The sequence below is a fragment of the Trichosurus vulpecula genome, chromosome 5, assembly GCF_011100635.1.
Source record: "Trichosurus vulpecula isolate mTriVul1 chromosome 5, mTriVul1.pri, whole genome shotgun sequence".
NCBI classification, from domain to species: Eukaryota; Metazoa; Chordata; class Mammalia; order Diprotodontia; family Phalangeridae; genus Trichosurus; species Trichosurus vulpecula.
The window spans coordinates 108,289,008-108,314,492 of NC_050577.1; the positions used below are offsets into that span (position 1 = coordinate 108,289,008).

At 38.7% G+C, this 25,485-nt stretch overlaps 1 protein-coding gene across 3 annotated transcripts in view; it reads left to right on the forward strand.

Moving 5' to 3' along the window:
• Window positions 1–25,485, forward strand: part of ZC3HAV1 (zinc finger CCCH-type containing, antiviral 1) — a 97,969-nt gene that overhangs the window by 51,026 nt on the left and 21,458 nt on the right. For 2 of the 3 annotated variants that reach the window (XM_036758865.1, XM_036758867.1), the window contains exons 9-11: window positions 182–290; window positions 2,226–2,328; window positions 4,701–4,791. In XM_036758865.1, the coding sequence (XP_036614760.1) occupies window positions 182–290; window positions 2,226–2,328; window positions 4,701–4,791 (303 nt within the window). Of the gene's footprint in view, window positions 1–181; window positions 291–2,225; window positions 2,329–4,700; window positions 4,792–17,986; window positions 18,455–25,485 lie in introns of those variants that run through there. The other variant, XM_036758866.1, reaches the window with a different exon arrangement.

The window sequence follows — 25,485 nt, forward strand, 5'->3', positions numbered from 1 at the left end:
GGTGCCAGGGTATAACAGGGAGGGATTTCTAGAGAAAAATTTTAGTCCCATGCCCCATCTTGAAGGAAATCAGACACAGTTGTTTGTTTTAATCAAATGACCCTCGGGTATTACAGTGATAGTTTCTTTGAAAGTCCCATTCATTATTCTTTTTTTCCTCCTCTTACATGATGTCAAACAGGACGGTTCAGAACTCACTTCTGGAGATCTAGAGTTCTTCTTTGTGCTCTGTTCAGAAGAATTTGTGGAATTTTCAGAAGGTCTTCAAAAATATAGACTGAACTTTAATGGTATGGCTTCTTTTGGGGATCTTTTCATGTTCTTGGCGTCAGTGCATTTAATGTTCTTTTGGTTCTGGTTACTACTTTCTGCATCAGTTCATACAAAGCTTCCCAGGATTTTCTGAATTTCTCGTTTCTTGTGTGGCATATGAGTATGATGAAATACTGTTTGGTAGTAGGAAATGATGAAACTGAGGAATTTTGATGAACATGGGAAAACTCAGGTGAATTTTTGAAATCTTTGAGAGTGACCTAAACATGAATTGAAAGTATGGTTGATTAAAGAAGGGAAGCAGGCTTTCAGTTTTTTACAACATATCTCTTCATAGTCACACAGGTGACTGAAAGAGAGAACACAAGATCTTGCTATATTTACTTTTTGTTGATTATATTTAAAAAAACAACAACTACATTTGACCTGGTAGAGTGAAATGTAGTCTTAGAGACTCTAACAGGAAGACTTTAATATTAATTAGAGTCAGTGAGACCTGAGTTCAAATCCTGCCTCAGATCCTTACTAGCTATGTGATTCAGGGCACGTCATTTAATCTCTGTTTGCATCGGTTTTCTCAACTCTGAAATAGGGATGATAATAATAGCACCTACCTCACAGGATTGTTGTGAGGATAAAACAAGATATTTGTGAAATGCCTAGCATTTGGTAGGCGCTAAGTGCACATTCCCTCCATCCGTGTTAAAATCATACAAGATTCTCAGATAAACACAGCCACAGAGATAACTTTAATCATTCCTCTGAATGATTCAATCCGATCAACTGAAGCATGGAATAGGGTGATGCAGATAACATCTCAGGGACATCACCCTCTATTCTGGGAGTCCAAATGTGGCTGGGGAGATCCCCCAGATACCCCTGTTTGTGGATTCTGTTGTCCTGATTGTATCATGCCCAAGATTCCCACAGGAAATCTGTAACGAAATCCAAGATTTCTAAAGAGAAATTGGCCTAAGAGGTGATTTGGGGAAAACTAGCCCAATGAAGAAGGCCTGTTGCCCAGACTGCTGCACGTAGCCCGATGAGCGGCCTGTAGAATTAGTCCCATCAGGTTATCTCTCGTGAACAATATATTTGTCTCTGTGCTTCCTATTCTGGAGTTTCTTAACTTAGAATGCTTGAACTTCTTTTTAAAAAAACATTTTTTCCACACAGTTGGATTAACCAATTTGTTTATGTATTTAAGAGCATTACGTTGAGGAAGAGTCCCTTGGCTTTACCAGATTGCCAAAGATTTTTTTTCATCCACAAGAAAGTTGAAGAACCCTTGCTGTAGATCAAAAGTTAAATTCCTGATTCTTTGCAGGGTTCTCAAAAAGACAGGTACTATCAGTGAACACATTTTCATCTGTGAAAAGTATCTGTTCAAAGAAGATTTCTTCCTTCGTGCATATTATATTATTGGCCCATCATTAGTTATTTAAATACATTAAAAGGTCACTCACTAATATTTATAGGTGTAGCATATATATTTATTTGTAGAACAAGAGGGGAGGATAGGCCAGGTTTACAAATTAGTGTCTGTTTATTTAAGAATTAATTCAAAAGCAAGGCAGGTTATGAATCAGCAGAAGCCAGGATATTGAGAAAGCCAGATTGAGTCCAGGTCAGTAGCATCCTTCTGTTCTAGTGGGTACACTAGGATGAGGGAGATTTGTCAAAAAGGTCAAAACTAAACTTACCTGTGACTCAAAGGAGAGGTCTGAAAGGGAGTGAGAAAAAGAGGGACAAGAAGAGGAGCAGTGGAGCCCAGATGAATACAATCTTTGGTTGACTTAGCACCAGCCATGAGTATTAGTTTTTTGTGCAGAAGGAAATGTGATAGCCCCATCCTTCCCTCATTGGGGCATTATACATAGCAGCTGCTATCTGTGGCTCTGATAGAAATAACCATTTTAACTTTGGACTGACCTTTTTTTTTCTGTCTAAAGAAATGATCCAGACAAACATAGTCTCTCATGCTAAAAGGGAGGTCCGAAGGCGGCCTAAATTTGTGTCCTCTGTGGCTATGTACTGGACTCAAAAACAGGAAACGTAAGTATCTTATTGAGCACTCCTGTAGGTTACAGGAACCCTCCTCAATTAACTCATGAGATATACAATAAAAACTCGGTTGAATTTATGATCACTAATCCAGGAAAGGTTGTAATTTACTTTCATGTTGTCTTCAAGCATTTATTCCATTTGCCTACTTTGTGACAGGCTCTATCAAGGCCTCGTCATTACAAAACTAAAACAAATTAGTCCCTGCTTTCAAGGAACTTATATTCTTACTGGGCGAAACACTATGTGTATAGAAAATTCAGTTAAAAATCTCTGCAAAATAGATAAAATGTGATTTCCAGAGTGAGGGCACTAGCAACTGAAAGAATCAGCTGAGATTTCCTATGGGAGGAGGTATTTGAGCAGAACCTTGAAGCAATCTAGAGATTGTCTGAAATGTAAGTAGGGAGGGGAGTGCATTTCAGGTGTTGAGGATGGCCTTTACAAAGACACAAAAATGAGAGTTCAGATGTCATGTACAAAGAACAGCCACATAGCTTAGTGGAGTTGGAATGGAGAGTAAAGTGTAACGAACCTGGGAAGGTGGTATGGAGGCAATTTATGAAGGCTTTTGTATTTTAACCTAGATGTTTCAGAGAACCACTGGAACTTCTTGAAAAGAGGAGTGATATAATCAGACCTTTGCTTTAGGACTATCGATATTCCTAATGTAGTCATGTGGAGGATGGATTGGAGAGGGGAGAGATTAAAATCAAAGAAACCAATTGGGAGACTTGCAGTAGACTTGGAGAGAGGTGTTGAGAGCCTATACTCAAGTACTTGTGGTGTGAGTGCACAAAACTGAGACAGATTCAAGAGATGTTGTGGAGGTAGAGTATTTGCCTCTGGGCAGTTGGCTGGATATGGGAGGTAATTGAAGTTTACTCTGAGGTTGTAAACCTGGGCAACTGAAAACAAAAATAGGGAAGTTAGAAAGAAGGACAAATCTGAAGGGATAGATGAGTTCTGTTTTAGATATATGGAGTGTGAGATTCCCCTATGACATCAGTGAGAAATGTCCTCTAGGTAGTTGTTGACGATAGGATCATAGATTTAGCGCCAAAAGAAACCTTAGAGGCTCTTTGTTAGAAAGCTCTCATTTTGCAAACAAACAAACTGAGGCCTAGAGAACTTGACCAAGATTATGTTTTAGGACGAGAATTCAGGAGAGAGACTGGAGCTAGATGTGTTGATCTGAGGATCATCTGCATGGAAATGATAATTAAGACCCCATGGGAGCTGATGAGAAGGGAGACAGAAAAAAAAAACCTACTCCTGGAAAACCCCAAAGTTCGCAGTACACTGAATAATTATCAAGAAATACAATGAGAAACTACTACCCCAGAATCATGAAAAAAAGTCAAGACATAGGAAACAGGGCCCATGGGCCATGAATAATACATAGGATTCTCTGAAATGATGACTTTTTTTTAAACCTGGACACTACATACAGAAGTCATAAATGAAACTGCACATATCTGTTAGAACTAGAGTGCAAAGTAAAGATAGAAAGAATCTCCCAGTACCTTCCTAAGAGGAACATCAAAAGAAAAAGTCCTAAGAATGTCTTAACTAAAATCCAGAACTCCTACATCAAAGACAAAATACTGCAAGTTCCAGAAAGAAGCAGTTCAAGTATCAAGGACCTACAGTTCAGATTACACAAGAGCTGGCAGCATCTCCTGTGAGAGAGGAGATGTTTGAATACAGTATTCTAAAAGGCTGTCCCCTGTGGTGATGAAATCGGTGATGGAAATGCTTTCATCAACCTTGTCTACCCTTATTAGTGTGTCAGCTCGTTGAGAATGTGGACTGCCTTGCTTTTAAATTTCTGTCCCTAGCACTTAGCACAGTACTTGGCAAACAGTAAGCCCCTAACAAATGATTTGTCATTCCTCCATTTCTGCCAGGTGCCTTGCTTAGTCCTCCCCAATTGCATTTATTGTAGTCTTGCCGTATTTAACGGTTATTTGTGGTCTGTGACTTTATTCTTTTTATGTCCCCACTGTACCTGATATCATACCTTACAGGTTGTTGGCACCACAGAATTGTTTGCTAAATGAATGAAATGGGAGATTCTGGCAGTGGTGATAGGTGATACCGTGTGTGTGTAGAACATATGTGTGTATATATGTTATGATATGAGATACTGCATATGTGTGCTTTCATTCTCTGTATATGTATGTTATGAAATGAGGCACCACTGTATACATACATACATATATACATATACACATTTACACACATATGTGTATATACATGAAAATCACTCTTCTTCTCTCAAGAAATCCTAGTCAGAGAGGCATAATTTCAGAGTTTAAAGTGAAACTAGAGGGACTAATCAATTCTTACTTTTTCCTTAGTTTCAGCCAACACCGGGAGCAGAACAAGAAAGTTTCCTTCGATTTTCCTTCACACTGGGATGTGCTGAACTCATCACATGTAGGATCTGAGGTACACTTTTTTGTTATTTCTTTAGTGCATGAATTAGTCAAAGAAAGGGCTTTGAGATTACTGAATACAGTTTGCAACTATGAAATGTCTGACTTACCTGCTTCTGCCTAGTGATAGGGAAAGAGAAAAATGGGAACATCACAAACAAGAAACTTTTTCTCTTGTTTTTGTTTTATCCTTTTTTCCTCTGGAAAAAAAATTTATCATGATTTTAATGGTGCTTCTGCAAATCTCATGGAGACAAAAAAAGATGTAGTACTAGGGAATACATGTACAAGTAGTACTAGCTGGGAATACTAGGGTTTTTTGTTCTTTTTTTTTTTTTTTTAGTTTATTACTTGTTTTTTAGCATTCTTTTAGCTTTTTAAATTTTGAGTTTCAGATTCTATGCTTTCCTCCCATCCCTCCTTTCCTCTCTGAGAAGAAAAACAATAGGATATCGATTATACATGTGAAATCATGAAAAACATTTCCATGTTAGCCATATCACACATTAAAAAAAGCAAGAAAAAAATAAAGAGAAAATTATTCTCTGATTTGCATTCAGAGTTCATCAGTTTTTCTCTTTGGAAGTGGTTTCTTTGATCTCTTTGGAGTACAGACATAGTAGTGACATTACTAGCTTAAAAGGTATGTAGAGTTTTTTAGCCTTTTAGGCATAGTTCCAGATTGTTCTCCAGAATGGTTGGACTGTTCACGACTCCCGCTCCATTCATTAATGCAACTGTTTTCCCTCATTCTTTCCAGCATTTGTCATTTCTGACCTCAGAGTTGTTTTAATTTCAGTTAATTTAATTAAGTTGTTTTAATTTTAATTAATTAAATTTAATTTTAATTAAATCAAGAGTGATTTAGAGCATTTTTTTCATAAGGCTATAGATAACTTTTTTTTTTCTGAAAAATGCCTGTTCATATCATTTGACTATTTGTCAACTAGGGAATGGCTCTAATTTTTATAAATTTGACTTGGTTAAAATGAGAAATGAGGCCTGAAGTCAGGAAGATTCATCTTTGTGACTTGAAAATCCGACCTCAGACACTTACTAGCTGTTTTATCCTGGGCAAGTAACTTGACCCTGTTTGCCTCAGTTTCCAAACCACTCCATTATCCTTGCCAAGAAAATCCTAAATGTGGTCACGAAGAGTCAGATACAACTGAAATGCCTGTAGAACAACAAGAACAAGGCCTTTATCAGAGAAACTTGACGTAAAATTTTTGATATTACTTCATTGTCTAGCTTTTAGCAAAATGTAGTTTCCCTGATTATCTCTTTTAATTGGGTCTGCTTTTGCTTTTGCTTTGTCTGAGATCATAATTGCTACCTCTGCCTTTTTTTTACTTCAGCTTATTTTAACTGTGTGTGACTTTCTGTTTCAAGTGTGTCTTTTGTAAATAACATATTGTTGGATTCTGGTTTCTAATCCATTTTATTAGCTGCTTCAATTTTATGAGTCAGCTCGATCCATTCACAATCACAGTTATGATTACGAACAGTGTATTTCCCTCCATCCTACTTTGCTCTTTTTATCCATCTGTTTTTATCCATTTGTTTTGTTTCCGACTACTGCTTCCCTTAATCTGCCCTCCCTTTTATCATCATCCCTCATAACTCTTTATCTACTTTCCTTCTTATTTCTTTATTGGGAAAGATAGGTTTCTATGATACAACTGAATATGTATATATATTCTTTTGTGTTTGAACCAATTCCTGTGAGAGTGAGGTTCAAGCACTACCTGCCATTTTCCCTTCCATTATAAAAATTCTTCTTTGCATACTTCTTTTATGTGAGAAAATTTTCCTCATTCTACCTCTTATTCTCTCTTCTCCCACTGCATCCCTTTCTTACTCCTTCATTTTTTTTTGGAGATCATCCCAACATAATTGACTCAAACCCATGCCTTCTCTCTATGTATTTTCCTTCTGACTGCCCTAATAATGATATTGTTGGAGGTGTGTGTATCATTTTTCCATATAGAAATGTAAAAGGTTTAACTTTATTGCATCCCTCATCCGTGCTTACCTTTTTATGCTTCTCATGAATCTTGTGTTAGAATGTCAGATTTTCTATTCAGCTATTCTCTTTTCATCAGGAATTCTTGAAAGCCCTCTCTTTCATTAAATGTCCATTTTTTTCCTTAAAGAATTATACTCATTTTTGTTGGGCTATTCTTGGTTGTAATCCTATCCTTCTGGAATATCATAATGTGAAAGCCATTAAATCTTGTGTGATCCTTACTGGGGTTCCACAATATTTGAATTGTGTCCGGCTGCTTGCAGTATTTTCTCCTTGACCTGGGAGCTTTCAGGTAGTCCAATAATTTTAAAATTATTTCTTCTTGACCTATTTTCTAGGTCAGATGTTTTTCTGATGAGATATTTGACATTTTCTTCAATTTTTCATTCATTTGACTTTGTTTGATTGTTTCTTGAAGTCCTATGGAGTCATTAGCTTTCTTTTGCCCAGTTGTAATTTTTAAGGAATTTTTTTCTTTAGTGAGTTTTTGTACCTCTTTTTCCATTTGTCCAATTCTGCTTTTTAAGGAGTTCTTTTCTTCAGTGGATTTTTCTACCTTCTTTTCCATTTGGCTTATTTTGCTTTTTAAGGAATTCTTCAGTAAATTTTTGTGCCTTTTTTACCATTAGGTCAGTTCTGCTTTTTAAGGTGTTATTTTCCTCAATTTTCAGGTGTTTCTTTTATTAAGCTTGTTAATCCTCTTTTTATGCTTTTCTTTCATCACTCTAATTTCTTTTCCCAGTTTTTCCTCTACCGTTCTTAGTATTTTCTTGAACTCTTTTTGGAATTCTTGCTGGTTTTCAGTCCAATTAGCATTTTTCTTTGGTGCTTTATAGATGAGATGTTGTCACATTGTCATCTTCTCCATGTCTTGATCTTCCCTGCCACTGTAGTAGCTTTTTATGGTCAAATTCTTTTTTTTGTGGTTGGCTTATTTCCCCAGCCCACTTCTTGACTTTGACCTTTATGTTAAAGTTGAGTTCTGTTCATCTTGGGAGTGGCATGGCACTGTGTCAAGCTTCAGGCTTTTTCACACTGCTGTTTTCGGTGCTAATCCTCAGAGTCTACAAGTTTTCAGTGCTTTTAAGGTGGTATGATGCTGGGAGAAGTGTGGTCACAGCTCTCCTGGTCTGGGCTCTGGTCTTTACCCAGGAAGGGTCCCTGCACCCCTCTTGGCCCTGGATCTGTGATCAGGTTCCCTGCTCTCTTGCCTCCATAAGTACTAGTGCTCCTCTTGGCCTTAGGACTGTGAAGAGGCCCCCTGTTCCCTTGTGACCAACCACAAGTGTTCCTTTCTGCCCTGGAACTGTGACCCAGAAGTACTTAGGGGCAGCGGAGTTGCCAGTCAGTGCCAGCTGCACCCAGTGTCAGCAGAGGGTTTCCTGTAATCTCTTCCTGACGAGTGGTCCGACCCCTCCCCATCTCTAGGCCAAGAGCTTCTGGAAGTGCTACTTCTGTTCTAGCTGACTGCAAGGCCTACCAGTGGTATTCCTGCTCTACTGTGGGCCTGCAGTCTCCCTGGTGTTCCAGCCTTCTCTCGTGGACTTCCAAAGTTGTCTTAGGCTGTAAAAATGTCGCCTGATTATTTTTGTTGGCTCTCCTGCTCCAAAATTTGATTTTAGGCGTTATTTTGAAGTTGTTCGGAGAGGCTTGTGCTGCACCATCTTGGCCCTGCCTTTCTTGGAAATACTTGTACTTGGTATTACCCCAACTCATACCTGGGCCTCTCAAGTACAAGGTATTCTTCAAAACCTGCAGCTCTTCAAAATCATGACTGCTCACCTTCAGTGTGTGACACACAGCATGTCAAGTAAAATGACAAAGGAATCCCCATTACTGCACCACCAGAACATGTATGATCAGAGAATATACATGAAATGCATGCAGGTAAAGAAACCCATGTTACCAGTGAACATCTATGAAGAGACATGTCAGGAACTCATAGAAAACATTTGCTCTTGCAGCTTACATCTCTGATAATGTTAGGCTGATGACGTTGTCTGGTGATAGTATCACGCTGTTCTTTCTAGGGGAATTTTTCTAGATTCATCATCCTGGTGGTTTCAAGGACTGCTAGTCATTGTTTTCTGTAACCAGCTTCTGAGATTCATCTCTTCATCTCAGTTTCCATTTCCTAGGATGCTATGATTAGAAAGCCTCTTTCTGATAAGGGCAGGCTTACAACTCTTTAGCTATAATCAGGGCTGTTGAACAAAAGCTAGGCAGAAGTATTCTGTGCTGATGATAAGTCTTATCTATTGTCCCAGTTAACTTAGGGTGAAAAAACCGCAAAGATTGGCTCGCAAATGAATTTGAGCCAGAGCAAAAAGTAAAGGAAGGAAGCATGATCTTTTTTCCTCTAACTTCAGGCCCATTTTCCTATCTTTATACGTACATATTTAAATGGCAGAAAAGAAGCAAAAAGCCCTTGACTTTTGTCCTCTGTCTCCCTAAATTCTCCCAAGAAAAAAATTGGCAGTCCTGGAAAATTGCATATTGTAACATTGGATCCTACACTTGAGCATAGTACAGACACACCTCAGAGATATTGCAGATTAGGCTCCAGACTGCCACAATAAAACAAATATTTCAATAATGCATGAATTTTTTGGTTTCCAAGTCCATATAGAAGCTACATTTACATTATACTGTGGTCTGTTAAGTGTGCGGTAGTATTATATCTAAACAAACAACATACATACCTTGATTAAAAAATACTTTGTTGCTAAAAATGCTAACCATCATCCCAGCCTCCCGTAAATTGTAATCTTCTTTCTGTTGGAGGGTTTTGCCTCATTGTGGATGGCTGCTGATTGATCAGGGTTGTGGTTGTTGAAGGTTGTGATGGCTTAAATTTCTTAAAATAACACAACAATGAAATGTTTGCTACATCAATTGATTCTTGAACACTTTCAGGCCTTCTTAGGTTTTTTAATTGCCCTCATTTCAGTATTGTTGTGTCTCAGGGAATTGGGAGGCCTGAGGAGAGGGAGAGAGATAGGTGAACAGCTGGTCAGTGGAGCAGTCAGAACAAACACCAAATCTGTCAATTAAGTTCGTCATCTCACAGGGGCACAGTTTGTAGCCCCTCAAAACAATTACAAGAGTAACATGGAAGGTCACTGATCATAGATCACCATAACAGATGTTATCATAATAATGAAAAAGTTTGAAATACTGCGAGAATTACTACCAAAGTGTGACACAGAGACACAGTATGAGCACATACTTTTGGAAAAATGGCCCTATAGACTTGCTAGACACAGGGTTGCCACAAACCTTCAATTTGTTAAAAAAAAAAAAATTATCTGCAAAGTCCAATAAAGCAAAACACAATAAAATGAGGTTGGCCTGTAAACATATGTTATAAGCATCATAAACTGACATGTAGCCAGTTATCACAACTACATGTGCATGCATTATTATCATTTAGTCTACTTGCAAGAATAACTAGATAGATAGATAAATAGATAGATAGATAGATATCAGATTTCCTCTAATTGTACAAGGACAGCTAGTGGTATCAAGATAATGGGTTTCTTTTAATTAAAGTGATTTATAGAGAAACAGCTTAAGTTTAACTCAGAGATGAAGACTAACTTCTAAGCCCATCCCTTCCTCCAAGGTTAAAGGGTACATGTCTAACAATTAATTCACTTAAAGGTGTGGCTGGTATTGACCTCTGTTTCTCGAATCTCAAGTGCACAAAACAGGGCAGAAAGCATGGAAAATAAATGCATGATAGGTTACAGATGAGGGATAAGTTCCTAATTATCAGGGTCAAATATGTGGCCAATGACCACTGATGGGGTTGGGCTCTCTTATTATTCTAACTGGTCTCAGGACTGATTAGGGATTGTATCCTTTGTTGGGCCGAGGTCAATCATGGCATGCAGGCTTCACCTTGATGTATCAAGGTCATCTGCTCGACAGCCTTGATGGCAGTAAGACTGGTCAGTCAGCATGATCTGGAAAGGCCCATTTCAAGGAGGGCTGGAGACTAGAGGTCTTCCATAAGTTAGAGATCCACACATGAGCCAGAATGGCACCAATTCTTCGAAAGGTAGAGTTGGTGATAAGGCTGCCTCCTTCCAGACCAGCGAAAAAGAACTGAGGCCTTTTTAACTGTGTTTCCTGGCATAGATTTACCAAAAGGGTCTCAACTTACCTTTTTAGCTACTCAACTCCCCCTCATGATTGTAGGTGGTAAGGGATGTGTAGGGTCAGGGTTATCCCAAAACACTTGGCTCTTGGTTGCAGTTGGCAATATATGGCAGGCCAAATCTTAGTATTATATATTTGATCAGACACCTTACTAGTATTTTTGCTGTGGCATGTATTGCTAGAAGGGTCTTTACCCAGTGACTCAGCATACAAAAACATCTCTGTAGCTCATAGAATTTGGTAATTCAATAAAGTCAATCTGTAAGTGTTCAAATGATTCAGACTCCTTGTGGAGTTGAACTGTTGACAGAAAAGGCAGCTAGAGACCCCACTATGGGCCTCTGCATAAACCCTGGGGATAAACCATGATGGGCAAACTTACAGTACAAGGGCCTCAGTTCCCATATGTCCTTGGGCATGTAGTTGTCCTTTTTATAGGCTCAGTAGTAGCCATGAGGGCCTGAATGTACCCCAAAACACCTCATTTGAGACTATTGACAGTATCACAAATTTTTTTTTTAATTCCCAAATTGGTATCAATCCAAGTGTAGCAACAATCTGCTAGCAGCTGCTGTAGGGGTGTAAGACCCACCAACGTCCAACACACAGAAAGCTGCCAACACAGGTTCTTTGATCAGCTTTACTAAGGAAAGTAACTTTAAGGGGTTAACAATCTCAGTTTAATTAAACGTACATATATCAGTCACTTAGTTCAGGAGGAAAAGCCAGCAACCTGAACTTCAGAGAAAATACAAACAAATTACAAACATACATTATAAACAGAGCAAATACAAACCAGCATCTGGGTTAGCAAAGCTGGGGGGCAGTTACAGCTTGCCCAGAGTCTCAGCACTCCTTCCATGAGTATGCCCCAAAAGTCAAATACCATGCTCCCCTCAACCCCTCAATTATATCCAGTTTGGAGCCCTGAGGGCTCTGACCTCACCCAGGCTGGATATGGGAAAATTCCCCATCCCCAGTATCACATCATGTACAAATCAGTGACTCCCAATTGTCTTAGTGCTTAGAAATATTCCAAGACAAAAAGATCCCACTGTATCTGCCCCATTCAAACAAAGGCCAGAATCATTAAAGGCACTTAAGAGAAGAACAGCAAAAAGGACCTCCCTGATTACCATTACACCTAGCAAAAATGATGAGCAGCTTACAAAATAGGTAACAAGTCCATAACACAGAGAACTAATAAAACAAGCATAATTACAATAGGGTGAATAAGGAAATCCAATATTGCTGTAATTTTAGGGGTTTCAAGTCTTTTGGCAGCATCCATGATTTGGCAAGCACCTCTTGTGCATCTCTCAAATATCTGGCATTGATCAGGGCAGGTTTGTGTCGGTATTTCCTCAACCATCTCAAGGTTCCAGGTCACCAGTAGAGATCTTCTAGGTCCCATGTGGCCTTCTAGGTCCTTGGATACAACCTTTTAACTGAGTCCAAATTTTACATAATAAATCCTTTATTGAGAGGGTTTGTTCTGTGAAGTTTGGATTTAGTGAAAGGGTTACACTTGAGAACCTAGAGGGCCACATGTGGTCTTGAGGCTGCAGGTTTCCTACACCTGCTCTATGTAGTACTACTAAAGCCTGCTAGTGATAAGACTTAAAAGTGTGTCTCTCACTGGTCTAGAGTATTTAGTGAAACTGCTTTAGTTTAGCCAGCCTATACTGTCATGCACATCTGGAACCCTCCCTAAGTCATGACAATTATCCCTAATTTAATTTCTGCTGACTAATGTCCACTGGCAATAGAAAAGTGTCTGAAAGGATGGGAATCTATTTAGATCGAATAGGTTTATGCAAAATAAATATAGAGAATATTTGTATATCCAGATATGCAGAATAATCATTAGTGAATATATACATTTAGCCTCCAAAATATGTATGCATGAGTAATAAAGTTAGCGCCAATGTGTAAAATAAAATATAATAGAGTTTTATATTTGTGAAATTTCATGTGATATTATCTGCCTCAGACTTAGCTGTGTGGGCAAGTCACTTAACCTTTCTCATACTCAACTTCCTTATCTGTAAAATGGGGATAATAATAGCACCTACCTCATGGGATTGTTTTGAGGATTAAATGAAATAATTTACTATATACTATATAAATGTTATTTATGTGTAATTTATTAAAACTTGAGAAAATCTCATCAGACTGGCTTTCTACTTATTAGTTCATGTGGTGAAAACCAGTTTAGACCTTATGGAGCTAGTCTTATGAACAACAAAGATATCAGAAGAACAGCAAAATGGGCTTCCCAATTAAGTACCTTGTATTTGCATCCCATCATAGCCATTCAGAGGTACTGGGGTATTGCAACACAAGATTCATTACATTAAAAAATTATAGTATTGCCTGCCATAGTTAGTTTGCTACGAAAGGAAAAAGAAGGGACATGCTTGTAACAACATAAGGACTGTTTCTCCAGGCCTAAGTCTTAAGGATACAGAATGACTTAACAGGGTAAAGAATCCTTAGTTCTGTTTGATTTCAGGTAAGAGTCATAGTCAACTTCTTGGAACAGCCAAACATGCAGCAAAGTTCCACATTATTCATAGGGTGTCATAGCCTGGCTGAGGATTAATCAAGTGGAAAACATTCCTATTGAAAGGAAAGCATAGTGAGGAAGCTAAGTCAAGAGGATCTTACCTTTGTCCGTGCAATCCTCAACTTCCCCAGGCACGGACATCCACATGCATCACCTTCCTGTTGTCATAGCCCTCTTTAAGAACCAAGGACAAACAACAGCAGTGCTCAGACCAAATGCCCATTGGGCAGCATATGGCATTCCCTTTGACTAGTGGACTATTGGCTTAATGAAAATTCAGACATCTTACCTGAATTCAAAACTCCCAAGAAATTTTACCTCAAATAGCAAGATTCACTAATCACAGCTTAGAGCTAGGTTATAATTATTTTTCTCATGTTGCAATAACAGTTAACAATGAGTACATAAAAAGACATCTCATTTATCCTTCATTTAGAAATTAAGAATAAGTTCTATTCTGGAATTTCACACATGCAATAAATATATGATAATTGACTCGCAACCCCAGAAAAATGCTGACTACAGGAAGCCTCCAATCTGTACTGATCTGTACTGGCAAAAATGAAATCTTTGAATCTAAGATCTGTTGTTACTAAGTTGACTCAAAGAAGTAACATCAATACATACTATTTATTAACAAGCACAATTTTGTAATTTTCATAAGAGATAGCCAAATAATTCATCAGATAAAACTCATTCTTTACTATAAACAAACTTGTAGATTTCTCCACTTTGAATGGGAGGGTCCTAGTGTTTCAAACTTCATTACTTTAGAATTTTATGATGTGCTGTCAGTAGGACTGAATAGAAGGTCCGTAAAACTTCACAGATAAGGACAATTTAAGAGGTCTTTGCTACTTTCCCCTTCAAACATTCTATTTTAAAAGCAAAATATGCCCAATTAAATGACAGTTTTCAAAAATTAGGACTACATTCTTTACCAGCTCAATTCATAATCTAACAGTGTCCAGATTAAAAGAGATTTTTAAAACATAACATAAAGCTTTGTGCCAGTCAAATTATATCAATTCATTTCAGTGCATTTCTGAATTTTTTTTTATAAAGCTATCGGTTTTGGTATTCTCTACCAATTGAATTAAAAAACCAGTATAGAGTAATTACACAACATAATAATAGCTAACATTTGTATGTTGATTACCATGTGCCAGGCCCAAGCACTTTACAATTATTATGTCTTTTGATCCTCACAACTACCCTGGGAAGTAGGTGGTATTACTATCCCACTTTACAGATGAAGAAACTGAGGCAGATAGGTGAAGTAACTTGTTTAAAGTTCCACTGCTAATAAATCTCTGAGACTAGATCTGGTTTTCCTGATACAAGTACTTTTTCAAGCATATCGCCTTAATGCCAAATTGCAAATGCTTTTTGCAATAAATTCTGATTTGCCACAGTTATCCTAATAGGAAATATATCTCACTTTAAATGAGATGTGTATAGATTCAGTCACATCTGGATCTGTGTGGACAAATGGTATTACATAGAATCTCAATTTTCCCAAAGACTGTTTACTGCTAGCACATAATAATAATAATGATTATTATTACTACATTATAGGACCTGCTTCTTTCAGGTAGTCTACTTCCAAAGACTTAGAGTGGCAGTCTTATATTTTCAGCCCTCTTTTAGGGTCCATGAGGATTTTATGTTCCACACACAACAACTCAAATATGCTCTTCTGATGGTCTTGCAAGATCAAACTTTGTATGCATTCCTTAAATAATTTCATGCTGCAAATCTATTAGTATAGTTTCCATATCATAATGAATGACCACATAAACTTTCTCACATCCTTATCTTATCAAATTTAAAGCTTTCCTCAAACCTCTTTCCAAACTCCAAACCCTTTGTTTTCAAGCCCTCCATTCACACTCAGTGCAAACAGATTTCAGTTCTCTTTAATTTTCCAACCAGTCTCCTCTCATTACAGATTCATCCTTGGTATCCCCCAAATCCCCAAAAAAATAGAGACTGGCGTCCACAGTGGCTCTGTCCTGTGCAGTGGGGATAGAGGGTGGCAGCGACAGTGGAGGGTGAGTGCTACCACGTGGCAGCTAGTTCTTCATGGCAGCACCTGGTTCATAATCTGGAGCATGTTACCCTTTGCCACAGGTCTCCGCCTGCTCACAGTAGTTTCCTGCAAACTCTTTTAAATTGTCCCTCTGGTTTACAGTAAAATACACACGGGGCCTCCCGTTTTGTTTTCTAAATCTCCCTTTTGGGTCCTTAATCCCTTCTCTGCTTTTCTGCATTGCCCCCAACATGGATGCCACCAACATCTTTATCTTCTTAACCTTGTCTTCCTTCTCTCTGATCATTCCCTACAAAAATATTTCTTAAGAGTGCCATGGTCTTTGTTTCTGACAAATCTAGAATCCATGTAGCCATAGTAATGAAGGGCAGTCTTGGTTTGAAAGTTTTGCCCAATAGTAGTACTGTGTTCTATTTGCCTAGGCTCTAGATATTTTTTTTAGTATGTGCAGCTGACCATAATCAAAGATCCTGTATTCATCTGGCCCAGGGGTTGGGAACTTGCAGCCTCAAGGCCACACGTGGCCTTCTAGGTCCTCCAGTGGCCCTTTGAATCCAAACTTCACAGAACAAATCCCCTTAATAAAAGGATTTGTTCTGTAAAATTTGGACTCAGTCAAAGGCCCACACCCAAGAACCTAGAAGGCCACAGGTTCCCCACCCCTTTGTGGCTAAATTTGTTTTCCACAATTATCTAGGTTTCGAGTCCAGTCCTTGCTGAGCTATACTCAAGTTTTGGACATTCCCTGTTGAACTGTCAGTTTTCCCTTGTGCCAAGCTTTAACCTTGCCTAAGTAGGAGTCAACAGGAAGTTTATACTATCCTGAACCCGTGATGATATCAGTATATCTCCTTAAGTTTTCTGTTTCTTGATGACCTAGAGTCAGACAAGATCAGCTACTCACCACTGCCTTTTATTTCGAGGGCGCAGTTCTCATTTTTCTTCATGCTCAAATGAGAGAATCAATTTTGGGCTTAGGACCTATTTCTCCTTATCTTTCCTGAGTTTGGGGAGTTTAATTCTTCAGCCATGCCATGCCTGACTAATTGCTGAGAGAGTCCAGTGCAGCTTACCATCAGACTAAAGCTGGAGTGCCCATTATGGAGTTGGATTAGGCTTACTCTGTGACAGCAAGTGATCCCAGCCAGAGTCACCAAGATTATTAAAAACAATCTTGGTTCAGACCTCACCTGGTCAATCAGGCTAACTCAGGAGAAGAAAGGTAAAAGGATTTTATTTGCACACCTGGGCAGCAAGCAGTTGGGTGTGGCCACCCCCCCCCCCCCCATTCAAACTGCACATTGTTTTTAGACAGGAGTGAACAATTTCCGTATAATGTTAAGATAATCCTGATTGGTACACCATCTGTACCACCATGTCATGAGGCCACTGACTCTGTATCAGGAAGTCTGACCAGCTCCCCAGAAGGCAACAGATGGTTCTGTTGTATTTGTTGGGGGGTTTTTTGTTTGTTTTTGGAGAGGCAGTTGGGGTTAAGTGACTTGCCCAGGGTCACACAGCCAGTAAGTGTCAAGTATCTGAGGGCAGATTTGAACTCAGGTCCTCCTGACTCCAGGGCTGGTGCTCTATCCACTCTGCCAACATCACTGCCTCTGTTGTATTTGTTTTAAAATTTTTTGTTATCCCACTAACTTTCCAGGAGGCTGCAATGTTTTTGTTTTAATATTTGTTGTTATAATATGGAGTCAGTGCTTTCTGTTTAACCCATCCTAATTTATTTTATGGGAGTTCAGTTCTTGGATAGGGCTTACCACTGACTATTCTAAGCTATTAATTCTCCTAACCATTTTGGCATCTCTTTCGTTTCCTTTAACACTGCATATTCTAACTCTTTGTTTCATGTTCATCTGTAAACAATTGGTGGCTCCAGCTGTCAGTCTCCTTAAGGGTGGTAAGGTACAGTTCTAGACGTCATACTGCTAAGGGTTTCTGTCAAAAGCCTGGAAAATATCCTTAGGCTAAGATTAAAGCTTCAGATTTTTTTGTGTCTTTTGAGTCCCTAGAAATTGGCAGATTCTCATAGATTTGACTTGCAAATTAACTTGTTAGAACCAAAGCTTTGGGGAAAGGAGGCAAGATTTATTGTAAAAGACAGTCCTTCATTCCTACCTTCTTTATTATGCATATCTGTTAGCTATAACTACCACAAAAATCCAGAAGCCCTGTCTGGACCTCTTCGAGTATTTAATTAAATTTTAAAAGCTTTAGAAACTGGCTTAGAGTTTATTCCTGGTAAAGGTATGTGTTGCACTATACAAAACATTTCCAGGATTGCACAATGGGATTATGTCAAACAACACATCCTTCTTGCCACGTGGTGGCGAGACTTTTGCACAGAGTCTCTGACTCCTTTTGCTTCTTGCCTGCTTTAGATTCCTTCATCTTCTGCAGCCTGTGAAAGAAATTGTTCTCTCATCGAAAATACTCGTATGAAATCAAGAAGTAAACAAGCACGTGGAAAGGTAGCGGAGCTGGTGTCAGTGTGGGAAAACCTTCAGTTTACAGAAGTACATGAAGAAAATCATAAAGTATCAGGAGAAGCTGATAGTGACAGCTCAGAAAATGAGACTGACTTAAAATAGCCTATTCAACAAAACTTTAGTTAAGTGAATTTTAAAGGTTTTCTTGTCTTTGTTTCTTCTCATCTCCTTTTCTGAATTTCATTGCTTCTTGTTTCAGAGAGCAGTAGGTCTGACTGACCTAATGATTTTATTTGTTTATAACTATAATGTGACTTTTGCTTTGTTCCTAAGATTCTGTTTGCTTACTGTTAATTGACAATCCACCACTCTTAAATGAGATTTTGTATCCAAGTTTTTTAGTAGCTTGTTATTCTATCCAAAGAAAAAAATAAAAAAATTTACTTAATATATATCTAATTAATAATTTTTAATTCTTGTTTAAATAAACTACACTTAAGTTGAATCTCCTAATCATGATCATTTTATGAGGAAATCAGCTTATTAACATGTCCTTTTTTCCCTTAAACTAACTAGGCAGTGGCATATGGACTGTGGGTGGCACTTTATGTCTACATTGTGAAATTTGAGGTCCTGCATGTGAACTCTATGCTCAATAGTCTCTGTCAGCTCAGATATGCTGCCTATCTTAGGCTTACTAGATGTTCTGTCATTATTAATTACCAGCGGGAGAAGGTGATATCTAAGCTGTCTGCTTTACTTGGCAGCACTTGACTCAGATCACCAGCCCAGTAGTCTCGTCGAACTTTCTCTGGACCGTGCACCAGAGAGTTCTCAGTGGCTGAGAATTGTCAAATGCACTCTGGTCGAGTTCATAATTTAGACTAAGGGATCATATGAAATATTGCTCAAAAATACTTTTTTTAAAAAGGAAATTCCCACCTCACACCTGGAATTTTTTTCTCTATCCAAAGATCCTTCACATTCACAGGACACAAGCAATTACAGTTATCCCTTCCACATCACGACTTTCCCCATGATGGTTTTGATATATCACAGGTCAGCATAAGAAATTCAATGGGAGTCTTTAGGGAGTTTTGTGGAAGATGCAGATGACATGTGAAGGCCAGCAGACAACAGAAAAAAAGTTTAGAAACTCAGAAATGCAGGATTGTTATTTTTTTAAAAAAGGCATTCTGGTAGACTCTGGCATCCTAGAAGAAAAGGCTAAGTCTTTATGTGATTTCCTAATGGAAAGTGAAGGTGAAGGGTCTACCCTCTATGGAAATTATGTGGATTTTTCAGATTGCTGGAGGTGGGAGTTGTGGGGAGGGAAGATTTCCAAAATCTGGTTCACTAGACAGGGTGGATTTGGGAAGCACTGGTCTATGTGATTAGCTTCTCCTTGTCCTCCTCCTATAGTCCCGACTACTGACAAAGTCTTGGGCCATGGTAGCCCTGTGACAGCAGCTGCCACCACCACATGGTTATCTGGAAGATTCCATCCTGTCATGGTGGTTCTTTGCCCCAGGAGTCTTGCATGGCCTATAGAAAAAAAGAAGTGAAGGAAGGACAAAGGGAAACCCCAGAACTGTGTACCATGCCAGTCTCATGTGAAATCTTGACTTCTTCAACCACATGCTCTTCAAAAATTATGGACAGATAAAAACACCAGATTTTAGAAACTAGACTCCTGGCAAGGTAGTTGGTGTAAGGGGTGATAAATCAAAACCCCACCCCATGTTTTTAAAGAACTGTCATCATTACTACACAGGACCACCAGGGAAAAATAATAACAGGTCAGGTGTTCTTAATCTTTTTTGTGTCATCCAGCTTGGAAGTCTGGTGAAGCCTATGGATCTGTCTCAGAATAATGTTTTCAGATACATAAAACACATAGGATTACAAAATTATATTGAAATACATTTAATATATATTAATATTTAAACATAAAAATATTTTTTAAAAAGCAAGTTTGTAGACCACAGGTTAACCCTTGATTTAGATAGATAAGATGCAATAGAATAGATTCAAGTTAATCCACATAATGAGTTTACCACATTACATAGCAAAGTGGTTTGTAAAGGAATTTACATTGTTAACCTTTTAACATATTTGGTCATCTTTTTTTAAAAATCTAATGATTGATCCTGAATAAAATTAAGATTTTTGGAGGAAGTAGTAAGTGATGTGGGTGGGAAGTTGATGGCCTGCTAGGATATGCAAGAGCCCAGATCTCCTGTAAACATCCCAGTGAATCTTAGCAATGTACTAGTGTAAAAGGAAATAAGTATATTAAAGAGCAAAAGAACTGGGGTTGCAGCCAAAAATATCATACCCAACTAATGCGGAATGAAAAAAAAATGGACATTCAGTGATTGCCAAACTTTCAGGATTTTATTGCAAAAGCACCTGAATGTAATAGAAAATTTACCATACCAGAAAAGAGAAGTATAAGGTAAACATCAACAACTAACTACAAGGGACTCAATTAGGACAGACTATTTACTTTTTACATGAGGAAATGTAAACTGTATATCTAATGTAACTAGTAATTGGGTAGTTCAAAAGAAAGAGTGGGGTAGAGCTGAGTATGATGTGGTTCTAAAAAGTAATACCATCCAGGGAAAGGTAGAAAGAGTAAATATACAAATGAGGCGTGAGAGGAAGAATTTATACAGAGGAGTTAGGTGGGGGAGGAGAGCTGATAGTTTTGAACCCTACTCTCATCAGGAAAGGGTTAAAGAGAGAACAATACATATAAAATTCAGAAAGAAAGAAAGCAAAGGGGATAGGGAGGGTGGTGAGTACAAGGGAGGAATTTTTAGAGGGAAACCTACTCACATCAGATCAGAGACACTTAGAAGGGAATAAAAGTCTTCTAAATTTATAAAGAAATAAGAGGGTGAAGGAATAAGAAAAGGGGGACATATAGAAGGCTGTCTAGATTAACGGGAATGGGATAAAGCAGGAATAACATATTTGGAAGGCTATAAAAGTCTTCCAAATTCAGATAGAAACAAGAAGGGAAGGGGAAAGGGTGTGAGGGGAGAAGATAAGGGAGGGAGGGATCTTTCCAGAGGGGGTAGGTTAAGTAATTGCAGGGCAAGGTAGCAGGTAGAAGTAAAGTAGAGGAGTGAGGGAGGATAGGAAATAAAAGATACAAACAAAATAAAGATGAGTAGAATTTATTAGGGGGAAAAGGCAAGGTTAGTAATCATGATCTCAGAGTTAAAGCTAAAATGGATTTCATCAAAAGAGGAAAATAGGGATACTACACTTCATGTCAGCTATATTAATATTGTTTTAGATTAGACCAGAGGTTCCCAAAGTGTGTGGTACCACCACCTGGGGGGGGTGCTGGAACAATCCTGGGGGGGGGCAGTAGTAGCCTCAGGTGCCGCTGGGGGATGTTGAATAAAAATAAGGGAACTTGTGGAAGCATAAGGAAAGAAGAGAAGATAAGAAAATTTTGAAAAATCATTCATACATGTTTCATCTGTTGCGTAACAGAGCTAAAATTGTAGTGATTACATTATTTTCCAAGGAAACATACAAAATGTAAGTTGTAACCAGTCAACGGTCAAGTTCACTGACAGGTCTTAACAAGCAAGTCTTGGCAGGTGAGCTGTTGTGCCTAGTTGGGAAGTCCTGCTTACATCAACAGGAATATGTGCATATAATGACTTGTTTATGCGACTATATGGTTATATGATACAATATTGCATCATCACAATTTCAATGCAAGAAAAACCCCCACAAATTCACAATAAATTATTAAATTTAAGATGTGTCATTTAAAAAATATATTTTATATATTTTTGAAGTGATACAAATTTGTTTAAAAAGGGTTAAAGAAAGTAGGTTTCCAGCGGTGGGGTTCTGAGTAATATTTTGTTTTTGGGAAAGGGGGTGGTAGGCCAAGTAAGTTTGGGAACCTCTGGATTAGACTAAAATAATTAGACAGTATAAGGCTGGAATATTGCTGTGGTGTAGGAAATGAGTTGGTGGGCTTAGAAAAATACGGAAAGACTTGGACTTACCAAGGAAGATATTATCCACCCTCATAGAAATAGAAGAAACAAGAATAGTACAGTTTTACCAAGATACATATGAATATCTATGTCTATATATAAGTATGATTATAGATATCTAAATATATGTATTATATATGCATTTATGTATATAGGTCTATGTGCATGTGTGTATATGTGTGTGTAAGCATGTATATATGTGCTTAATTGCAACTTTTTGGGGGGAGGGGGGAAGAAAGAGGGGAGAAAAGAACAAAATAAAAAGTGCATAGCAGAGAACAAAAGAAAACTTACAAAAAAACAAACACAATATTGAAATGTAGTAGTGTGTAGTATTTCTTGAAATGGAAATTTATTGTTGTATATTCGTATTTAAGTTTTAGTGTTTAAGTTTGTTTCTTTTCTTATTGTGTAATTTAAGTTTTAGTATTTAAGTTTAAAAGAAATTAATGAAAAAAAAGGCAGCTAGGTGGTGCAGTAGATAGAACACCAGCCCCGGAATCAGGAGGACCTGAGTTCAATTCAGCCTCAGACACTTGACACTAGCTGTGTGACCCTGGGCAAGTCACTTAGCCCTGATTGCCTCACAAAAAAAAAAATTAAAAAATAAAAATACCAAAAGGAAAAAAAAATTACCTGTAGACTCCTCGACCCAGACCTGGGCTCCACGGAAGGACTCACAGGATCCTGCTCTGTGGAGTTCCTGAGATAGACAAGCCAGCGTAGGTGAAAAGCAGAGTGCCAAGCAGTGCTGGGTGGTACTCTGGGTTCAGTCCAGCACTGGGAGCCCTGAGATCAATGATGAAAATCCTAGGCAAGGAGCAGTCCAGGGTGTCTTTTTAATTTGTTGCTGCTGGAGCCCAGCACAAGGGAGGACCCCTGAGGAGCTCCAGCTGGGATCTGGTGGGGCATTAGTGGTCTTCAGTCCAGTGGTGGGTGAAAGGCCCTCAGCAGAAGCCAGTTCAGGGCACCCCCAAAGCCTGAAGAGGAAGCCCATTGCATGGAACTAGCCTATCCCTTAGGGGAAAGGACCCCAGGTAGAGCTGGAACTCTGTGGCAAGAGGCATTCCCAGAGTCCCTTAAAGGCCACCACAGCCAGAACCAGGCAGTAAGGTTGATGAAATGAGCAAACTAAGGAAAATTCCAAGTACCAAGAGGAAATACTTTGGTTTGAAAGATGTGCAGGGAGTAATCTCACAGGAGAATAGCAATCCCACAAGACAGGGAAAGCCTCAGACAAAAAAAATTTCCTGACAACAGGATTACAAGAATACCTGAAAGGATAGTCACAAAATTGAACAACAAAGGAAAAAAGAACGATAAAGAGCTCTTAGAAGAAACAGTAGAGAATCTCGCCCAAGAACAGTATCATCTTAAAATTTGCATGGGCCAAATGGCACACAGTGACAGTTCACAGGAATGTCACAGCTCAAATCTAGAACTTCCGAGTCAAAGAAAAAGTACTACAGCAGTCAAAACGGAGGAGCTCAAGTACTAAGGGGCCACAGTAAAGGTTACACAAGACTTGGGTAACTGCCGCTGTTCAGGAGAAGACAACTTGGAATACAACATTCCAATGAATAAAATATAGAGGCTTACAACCAAGGATAACTTATCTGGCAAAACGAAGTAAATTACAGGGGGTTATGGATCTTTAATGAAATAGAGGATTTTAAAGCATCTTTAATAAAAAGGCCAAAGTTGAGTTTTGAGGAGACATTTGTTTCTTATCACCATTATTTATAAACACCTCATCTCCATATATTCCTTTTGAATTTAACAAATACGTGTACTTTTGTCTTGGCACCTAAGACTGGATCCTCGGTTATAATCCTAGGTGACTGGGAGGATGGTGGTACCCTCAATAGTAATAAAGTTAGGAAGATCAGAAGGTTCAGGGGGAAAGATGCTAAGTTTAGTTAAGTTTAAGATGTCTATAACACATTCAATCCGAGATGTCCTTTAGGCAATTGGTGATGCAAGATTGGAGAGAGGTAATGGCTGGATAAATAGATTTGAGAATCATCTGCAGAGGCAATAGTTGAATGTAAGAGGGCTGATGAGTTCAGTGAAATAGGAAAGAGAAGAGTAGAATACCCAGGACAGAGTTGAGTATAATATGAATGACCGTCCAGCAAAGGAAACTGAGAAGGGGCAGTCGGGTAGACCAAATGGGGGGAAACATCACAAAAGCCTAGAGAGAAGAGAGTATCAAGGAGAAATGAGTGATTGAGAGTGTCAAAAGTTGCAGAGAGGTCAAGAAGGACGAGGACTGAGAAAAAGACCATTATATTTGATGATTAAAAGATAACTTTGGAGAAAGGACTCTCAGTTGAAAATGCTAGAAACCTAATTGCAGTGTTAAGAAGAGTGAGAAGAGAGGAATCCCAAGCATTGATTGTAGATAGACTTCTCAGGAGTTTAGCCACAAAAATTAGGAGAGATACAGGAAAATATGGAGGGGCTGAATAAGTGAGAGTTTTTTTTGTGGTGAATATTTTTTTTAATTGGAGAGATACAGGCATGTTTGTAGGCAGTAAGGAAGAAGGCAGTAGGCAGGGAAAGTATATCAGTAAGGCAAGAATCATGACCTTGAGGATGACCATGAACATGCCCGAATGGTTCAGAATTGCCAAATATAAAAAACTCTTTAGAAGGCAGAGGAAATATAACATTTATTTAGATTCCAGAGGATCAAATCCAAGAACCAGTACCCCCAGTTCAATACAGTAGCAATTATATTCCAAAACCAGTAAGCCCACCTCAATGTAGTAACTTAGAACACAGTATTATAGCAAGAAACCAAGTCATCCTGTAACCTTCCTCCCTGCTAGGACCTTCCTGTAAACAATCACTCACAAATCCTAACTCTCAGCTCAGCACTCTCTTCTGCAGCTCTGTCGACACTGATTCTCTCAATATCTGTTCTTCAGTGCCCTCTTGATAACTGCTGCCTCAGTGTCTTCCTCTCAGTTCCGTTGCTCTCAGTCCTGTTCCTCTTCAATTCTCTTCTCCCCTTCAATTCTGCTCCTTTGCGATTCTGTTCTCTTTTTATACAGTCCTAGCGTGCGTCTTACTGGCTAGAACTCAGGTCTCGGATTGGCTGAATTCATGATTGACTAAAACTGAGTGCATATACCACTGGCTCTGGTCTTAGCAACTCCCCTTAGGGCACTGAGGGCTTCAGCCCATGTTGACTTAGCACTTAGTAAGTAGGGGCTGTAGGCCTACTTACAAAGATAGAATCAAGCTTTCCCACCTAGGCCCACCTGAGGCCTATTGAATGGGTGGGGAAGATCTTTCATCACATTGATATTACAGAAAGACAGAAAATTACTGAGAGGTGATGATAGATTAGTCTTCTGGAAAACATAGGATAGACTAGGATCACTTGTGCATGTAGAAAGGTTCACCTTG